The 6,400-nt window shown below is 45.3% G+C and overlaps 2 protein-coding genes across 2 annotated transcripts in view; both read left to right on the top strand.

Moving 5' to 3' along the window:
* The first annotated feature begins 539 nt into the window (after positions 1-539).
* On the top strand, positions 540-3,594 carry LOC112075164 (twist-related protein-like). The gene is made up of 3 exons (XM_024142195.2): positions 540-1,221; positions 1,389-1,592; positions 1,791-3,594. Exons 1-2 carry the CDS (start codon positions 795-797, stop codon positions 1,532-1,534), a joined length of 573 nt encoding a protein of 190 aa, XP_023997963.1. The 5' UTR covers positions 540-794; the 3' UTR covers positions 1,535-1,592; positions 1,791-3,594.
* Positions 3,595-4,608: 1,014 nt separating this feature from the next.
* The window catches only part of polr1f (RNA polymerase I subunit F), a 12,242-nt gene continuing 10,450 nt past the window's right edge, over positions 4,609-6,400 (top strand). Inside the window, exon 1 of the mRNA XM_024142194.2 lies at positions 4,609-5,050. Coding sequence (XP_023997962.1) covers positions 4,752-5,050 — 299 coding nt within the window. The 5' untranslated portion in view covers positions 4,609-4,751. The remainder of the gene's footprint in view (positions 5,051-6,400) is intronic.

Consider the following 6,400-nt stretch of genomic DNA (forward strand, 5'->3'; position numbering starts at 1 on the left):
TAGGTTATAGGCTACATATATGATCTGAATAAGCTATTGGCTAGGTCTGTTTTCATGACCTCATACAGGAATTAAGGCAAATAAAACCTGACTGTTTTGCGTAAAGAAATCCAGTAAATGTGTGTGGTCGTTTTGACACATCTAATTGCGCATGAGTGCCCAATAGGGCAGAACGCATAGGCAGAACGTGAAGAGGAAGATCTGACAAGCGCCAACCCCCCCCAGCCGCTCCATCCCTTCCATTAGGTTTTTCAACAACTTGCCCGCTTTGAATACATAAAAAGAGGAAAATTTTGCTTTTTAATAGCGACTGCGCTCATGTGCAAAACACAAAACATTCTGAAATAATTTCTGGGCGCTGTGTTGTTTTTGGCTCAGAACGTCTAACAGACTATGATCGACCTTCTCCCGCCCACCCACCTCCTCAAGACGTCACCTCACCATCTCACCCAATCACAGCGCTCCCCAAAATCCCCACTCGGCGTGCTGCATGGTTATAAAGATATCCAACCGGCAGAGTACCTTCTCTGTGACACACGGAGCTGGCGCGAGACTGGATCAATGTTAACTGTCTACACTCCTCTCTGAAAGGGACAAAGGAGTGTGGGAGAGAGAGGGAGAGAGGGAGAGTGAGAGAGGGAGAAAGAGAGGGAGAGTGAGAAAAAGATAGAGAAATACGGATTTTTACTCCTGTCTTAAAGGGACAGGATCCACCAGGTTTCCAGGGGGCGTCTAGGATGCTGTGACCCGGGTCAGGGGTTTAGGTCATCGGTCAGGGTTTAAGGGATCAGGTGATGTTTGGGGACATGATGTGTTCCCCGGTGGGGTCTCGGTCTCCGGTCGACAGCGCTGGGAACAGTGAGGAAGAGATCGACCAACACCGGAGGCCACGTAGAGGCACCAGAAAACAGTGGGCACGCCGAAGGAGACCGAGGGAGCAGGATGAAGATGAAGAAGATGAGGGGAACCGGAATATCCAAAGCCCGGAGAAGAAGAGGGGGAAGAGGAGAGGAAGTGACTGGAGTGACATCAGCAGTGTGAGCAGCCTACCCAGGTCTCTGGAGGACACACAGAATCAGCGTGTCATGGCTAACGTACGGGAGCGACAGAGGACCCAGTCACTCAACCAGGCCTTCGCCTCGCTACGACAGATCATCCCCACGCTGCCCTCAGACAAACTCAGCAAGATCCAGACTCTCAAACTGGCCACGCGGTACATAGGTAGGCTACTTTCTGTTATTATAATAATTTAAGCAACCAATTAACCAATTATACATTTGAGGTGCCAATCCGTTAAGCACTTTGGCCTGTAATGCCATTACAAAAGGTGGCAATCCAAAAAATGATGATGAAAGTGATGAGAATGATGAAGATTATTCTTATTCTAGACTTCCTCCACCACGTGCTGCAGGGCGAGGGTACGGGCCTGGATTTGGACGAGGCGCATGTGTCAGGAGCAGCCAGCTGTGGTTACGTGGCCCATGAGCGTCTGAGCTATGTCTTCTCAGTGTGGAGGATGGAGGAGGAAGCATGACCGGGGTCCGCTACATCACACTAGTGCTCCCTCCACTGCAGGGGCACAGCCAAACAGGGTAGGTTGTGCTTTTATTCCTCACAACTTTCTTACACTCGTAACGTGATTGATGTACAACACACAAATAAAGGCAAGTTCGATTACCGAATGACACTAGTCAATATCTGTTTTTGAACAATATATTTATTAACATGATTTAAATTTGATCAAAATATCAGACAACATGGTAACTAATCCATATTTTATTTATCCACAGATTATCCAAGAGAATCCATACTGGTTGGGGTGTTTCAACATGCTACAACTGGACTGTGGTCTACCGGAGAACGCAGGACTAAACAACCTAGCATGATGGAACACCTCGTAACGACGAATGTTAGAGACATAAACAAAGATTTACAACACTTTCTGTACTGTGTATCTCTATGGTGGGAGATATGCAGGCCTGTTTCTGTGTGCTTGATTCCAACAATCCATAAACCTTATAAGGGGACACGCGGGGCAGATAATAGATCAAAAACCCATCAGTGGACAACTATAGCTCATTTTGGTCTGTTCTAGACTTCACACACAGACATAGAGACTGTCAGAATTCTCCACATGACCTCTACCACAGGAGGTTGGTGGCACCTTAATTTGGGGGATAAGGGCTCATTGTAATGGCTGGAGCGGAATTAGTGGAATGGTATTAAATACGTCAAACGTGTTGGACGTCATTCTATTGACTCCGTTCCAGCCAGTATTATGAGCCGTCCTGCCCTCAGCAGCCTCTACACTCTATTCCTCTCCGTGGGGATTGGCAACAGATGAAGTACCAGTCTCTGTATCAACAAACTCATACACATATTATTTTCTCCTGGATTCTGAAATAACAATTTATTGATTGATGTTACAACGAAGAATGAGTCCATTTCTAAATGCATTTAAAATGTTGTAGTGTTGTAAATATCTTTAATTATCTTCTGAAATAACAATTATTGTATGTTTGAATTGACATTTGAGTAATTTGATGTGATGTTCTTATCCAGAGCGTGTGAATATACAGTAACAGTAGGCTACCGATGTTTGCAGGGTTGGGTAGGTTACTTTATAAATATAATCTGTTACTTTCCAAAATTGTAATCTGTAATGTAATTTTGGGATTACCCAAACTCAGTAACGTAAATCTGATTACTTTCCCCTTAACTGGCATTAGGAAGACCAACTGCCAACGTGTGGCTCAGTTGGTAGAGCATGGCGCTTGCAACGCCAGGGTTGTGGGTTCATTCCCCACGGGGGGACCAGGATGAATATGTATGAACTTTCCAATTTGTAAGTCGCTCTGGATAAGAGCGTCTGCTAAATGACTTAAATGTAAATGAAGACAAAAATGATCCATAAAATGCATTTGGTGTGTCATCATAGTGGTCTCTGACTTGTGGTCAGACTCGCTCAGGTGGAAAAAATGTAAATTTGTGCTTTTTTTCAATGCTGAATTGAGTGTAATTGAGAAAACAGAAAGGTGTCATAATGTTGTCGTTTTTCTTCTCGCAAACATCCTTTCTGAATTTAAACGTAATCCAAGAAGTAATCATCAAGTTTTTCAAACATTATTTGTAATCTGATTAGAATATTTTTGCTGGTAATGTAACTGATTCGTTTTTTTTGTAATCAGATTACATGTAACTGAGTTACTAAACCCTGGATGTTTGATAAAAGAGCCAAGCTGGAGCCATATTCCATACAGGACATTGCCATCTAACGGTTCAAATGAAAGTGACACTACAGAGAGAGAACGCCTGTACATCCAACAGCACAGGGTAACACACCACTACTCCTTTAACTTCACCACTACTCCTTTAACTTCCCCACTACTCCTCTAACTTCACCACTACTCCTCTAACTCCACCACTACTCCTTTAACTTCAGCACTACGCCTTTAACTTCACCACTACTCCTTTAACTTCCCCACTACTCCTCTAACTTCACCACTACTCCTCTAACTTCACCACTACTCCTCTAACTCCAACACTACTCTAACTTCACCACTACTCCTTTAACTTCACCACTACTCCTTTAACTTCACCCACTACTCCTCTAACTTCACCACTACTCATTCTAACTTCACCACTACTCCTCTAACTCCCCCCCACTACTCTCTTAACTTCACCACTACTCCTCTAACTCCACCATACTCTACTTCACCACTACTCCTTAACTTCACCACTACTCCTTTAACTTCACCACTACTCCTTTAACTTCCCCACTACTCCTTTACATTCACCACTACTCTCTAACTTCACCACTACTCCTTTAAACTTCCCCACTACTCCTCCTAACTCCACCCACTACTCCTTTAACTTAACCATTACTCCTTTAACTTCACCACTACTCCTTTAACTTCACCACTACTCCATTCAACTTCACCACTATCCTGTAACTTCAGCACTACTCCTTTAACTTCCCCACTACTCCTTTAACTTCCACCACTACTCCTCTACTCACCACTTCTCCTTTAACTTCAGCACTACTCCTCTAACTTCACACTACTCTCTAAACTTCAGCACTACTCCTCTAACTTTCACCACTACTCCTCTAACTTCACCGACTTCATCTAAACTTCCCCACTACTCCTTAACTTCCCCCTACTCGTCTGCAACTTCCCCACTGCCGTCCTTGTAACTTCCCATCTACTGCATTAGGCTAAACTATGCTTAACTCACCACTAGCTCCTTTAACGTTCACCACTACTCCTTTAACTTCACCACTACTCCTTTAACTTCACCACTACTCCTTTAACTTCAGCACTACTCCTTTAACTTCCCCACTACTCCTCTAACTTCACCACTACTCCTCTAACTTCACCACTACTCCTTTAACTTCACCACTACTCCTTTAACTTCACCACTACTCCTTTAACTTAACCACTACTCCTCTAACTTCCTGTATAATTGATTATAGTGGAAAAACGGCATCATGACACACTATTATGTTTGAGTTTCTTGAATGTATTTCAATCATGGCACACAATCAATGAAGCGCTGTATCTGTCTAACCCAAACTCCTACATAGAGAAGGGGGTCAGTGAACGTGGAGTGGAATGTGTGCAGGTTAGGTTTTTGACTACTCCTCTCCGCTAGGAGACGACATAACAAAAACCCCGACTGTCTAAACTCGCGGTCCCTCTTCACTACGGAAGTCTTCCCTCGTCGACTTCCTTCCTGCTGTCTCCAACAGCATGGCGAACTTGGAGCAGACAGAAGACGACCCAAAACACGCAAAAATGTCCACCGAAGTGTCAATTTTAACCAATCCGACAGCAAACGGACATTCTGCGGCAGGCGGCGGAGACCCAGGCGCGTTCCCAAGTCTGATCCCGTCGTTCGCTGACGCATGCAAGTTGGTGTCAACGCCGTACTCGTGTCTAGTCATGGACACGCACAGAAGACATATTGCCCTGTCGCCCATGTACCTGAAGAAGAAACGGACAGGGATCCAAGAGGAACTGAACACCGAACTGCTAAGATACTCAGAAAGGTAAGCTATGGGTTGAATATGCTAGTTAGTTAGCTCACGAAGTTGCTAGTCATCTGCGATGTGCTGCTAGTTTATACATGTTGTAATACGCATGTAGCTCGTACTAGTGTCGATCCGACGCATGCGCACCAGAGGTAGTCTGGCGGTAAAAATGTATTGCTCAAAAGTGTTTTATTTCGTACTTTGGATAAATGACCGTTTGCGCATACAGAAACATTTTGGCTACTCTAACTCTCTTCACTTTGGTGAGTTAAGAAAGCAGTTAGTTATGTTGAAGCTAGTCACTAAATAACTCGTTAGTGAGAGCATAGCTGAACACCCTGGACCAGAACTACCTAGCATGCTTCCTACTTTGCAGTTGAAATCCATATCATCCCGAAATAGTTACTATTTAGAATGTATTTGCTGTTGTATGCCTGATATCGAGAACAGTGTTACAAAAGACGTTGATGGTCATGGCCCGCTACGAAAACCTGCGGGCTCTCCTTCACTGCAGCCAACGTGAGCAAAACATTTAAACATGTTAACCCTCGCAAGGCTGCCGGCCCAGACCACAGCCACGTCCTCAGAGCATGCGCAGACCAGTTGGCTGGTGTGTTTACGGACATATTCAATCAATCCTTATCCCAGTCTGCTGTTCCCACATGCTTCAAGAGGGCCACCATTGTTCCTGTTCCCAAGAAAGCTAAGGTAACTGAGCTAAACTGGTGGCCATGCACGCCTCCAACTCAATCATCAAGTTTGCAGACGACACAACAGTGGTAGGCCTGATTACCAACAACGACGAGACGGCCTACAGGAGGAGGTGAGGGCCTCGGAGTGTGGTGTCAGGAAAATAACCTCACACTCAACATCAACAAACAAAGGAGATGATCGTGGACTTCAGGAACAGCAGAGGGAGCACCCCCTATCCACATCGACGGGACAGTAGTGGAGAAGGTGGAAAGTTTAAGTTCTCGGCATACACATCCAGACAAACTGAAATGGTTCCACCAGACAGCGTGGTGAAGAAGCCGCAACAGCGCCTCCTTCACCTCAGGGGCTGAAGAAATTTGGCTTGTCACCCAAAACATCACAAACTTTTACAGAGCACAATCTGAGATCACTGTCGGGCCTGTATCACGCCTGGTACGGCAACCTGCTCCGCCGCAAGCCGATGTTCAGAGGTAGATGTAGGTCTGCACAACGATCAGGGGTTGGCTGTGAAACTACGTGCTCTCCATGGACACTCCACCGATGTCACGGAAGGCCAAAAATCATCAAGGACAAACACACCCAGCCACTGCCTTTCACCCGCTATTCATCCGAGAAGGTCGAGGCAGTAAAGGTGCATCAAAGCAGGACCGAGAG

This window comes from Salvelinus sp. IW2-2015, unplaced genomic scaffold (assembly GCF_002910315.2).
Source record: "Salvelinus sp. IW2-2015 unplaced genomic scaffold, ASM291031v2 Un_scaffold3011, whole genome shotgun sequence".
Taxonomy (NCBI): domain Eukaryota; kingdom Metazoa; phylum Chordata; class Actinopteri; order Salmoniformes; family Salmonidae; genus Salvelinus; species Salvelinus sp. IW2-2015.